General features: G+C 41.0%; 1 protein-coding gene across 1 annotated transcript in view; it reads right to left on the minus strand.

The window, feature by feature from the left end:
• The window catches only part of LOC105272957 (TATA-box binding protein associated factor 1), a gene marked incomplete at its 3' end in the record, with an annotated part of 6788 nt that extends 5213 nt beyond the window's left edge, over positions 1–1575 (minus strand). Inside the window, exon 1 of the mRNA XM_011315187.1 lies at positions 4–1575. Coding sequence (XP_011313489.1) covers positions 4–1317 — 1314 coding nt within the window. The remainder of the gene's footprint in view (positions 1–3) is intronic.
• Between the last annotated feature and the right edge of the window lie 104 nt (positions 1576–1679).

Below are 1679 nucleotides of genomic sequence, written 5' to 3' on the forward strand. Positions count from 1 at the left end.
TTTATTCTTCTGCGACTGCATGTGAAGAGGTGTGGAAATTTGAGATGTTGCTAGACGAACATTTGAAGCAACTGGAACTGAAGTGCCTTTTCCTGGTTGACTAAATGCTTGGGCTGTTCTGTTACCACTTGATGGCACCCAGCCAGCCAAATTATTCTTACTATTCAGTTTCTGCATTACTTTATGCTTAATCTCGTCCCCATTCCAGATAACGTCATCCTCCCAGTGTAGTTGGGAGACCATTAAAAATGCATCATCTGCAAACGCTTCGTCTTCATCTTGCGGTCTCTCTGTGCCATTTGATGGATAATTTTTCTTTTCACTTATTTTGAATCCATAATTGAAGCCATCACCAGTTTCAGGCACTTCCAACATATCGTACCATATTTGTGCTGGTCCAAATCGCCAATCAGCAACTTTTGGCTCCATATCCCCATTGTCCCCGGACTCACCAGCCTTACCACCTTGCTCTTTATCCTCCATTGGTCTCAATAATTTCGCTTCATCGTCAGAGGCAATGACCTCCGGTGGGGCCTCTTGGCCATAATTCATTTTCCAACCTTTGAACTTGAGCCTCCTCTCGTCCTGATCTGAACCAGAATCCGAGTCACGTGTGTCATGATGCCTTTTCTTCTTTCTTCTCCTTCTAACTCCTCGCCAGATCTGTGGGAGACTGCTTGGCTTGCCAGGGCCAAATAACCGTGAAAATCTGAGAACTTTGTTGGGGCGAAAATCTGGAAAAATTTCCGTTACATCAATATTGGCGTATTTTGAAGGTAACATTGATGCTAAGGGTGTTTCCAGTCTTCTCTGTCGAGCCGCCTCTGCCTCCTCGGGGGTCAAAGACTCTCTTTCCTCAGGTACTGGAGGTGGTGGCATCAATTGCTTATCCAATTTGTTCACATTCTCTTCGTCATCTGCATCGTAATCACTGCAATCTTTCTCTGTTTTTATCTTTCCATTTATTTCAACATTTTCTTCGCCTATTTCATCTGCCAATTCATTGATCTCCGAAAAATCCTCAGCTGTTGGGGATTTGTTTTGATAATCAATGTCATCTCTGTCATTTTCGTTCTCATTTTTAACGGTTACTTCATTATTTTCCTTCGACTTCTCATCATTTGAATCATGGGAGATCATTTCATCCAAGAATGAACCAAGACCCAGGCGACCGAGAGATGCCAAATGTTGCTTGGCATCATTATCCAGAATGTCATCCTCCAATTGACCGTTTTCATCGATATTACCGAATAAAAAACCAGTGATATTCATGCCTGCCTCATAATCCCTATCATCATCATCGGAGTCACCCATCATTTTTCAGCAGGTTTTTATCAATTCTTTAAATTATTTGTTCTTCATTAGAGAATCCTCAAGTTAGGTTAGCATGAGTCAGAATTGCATTGATACTTTTTGAATAAAACTTTATATGCTCAATTATATAAAATAAATTAAATTGGAGTACATTTGACACTGTAATTCCACACCAGAGCACTGTTTTTCACGACATAAAACTTGGATCGAACTGAACAGGATTATGAAAAAGCGGCCATTTTAAACGCAGCAACTACTACACCAGTGACATTTTCCGTTAGAACTGAGAGAATGCATCGAATCTCATCCATTCAGCACTCAGCAGTGTGAAGCAAATGAAGTTCTCATGAAAACGCAACTTCATC

This window comes from Fopius arisanus, unplaced genomic scaffold (genome assembly GCF_000806365.1).
Source record: "Fopius arisanus strain USDA-PBARC FA_bdor unplaced genomic scaffold, ASM80636v1 scaffold00477, whole genome shotgun sequence".
Classification (NCBI taxonomy): Eukaryota; Metazoa; Arthropoda; class Insecta; order Hymenoptera; family Braconidae; genus Fopius; species Fopius arisanus.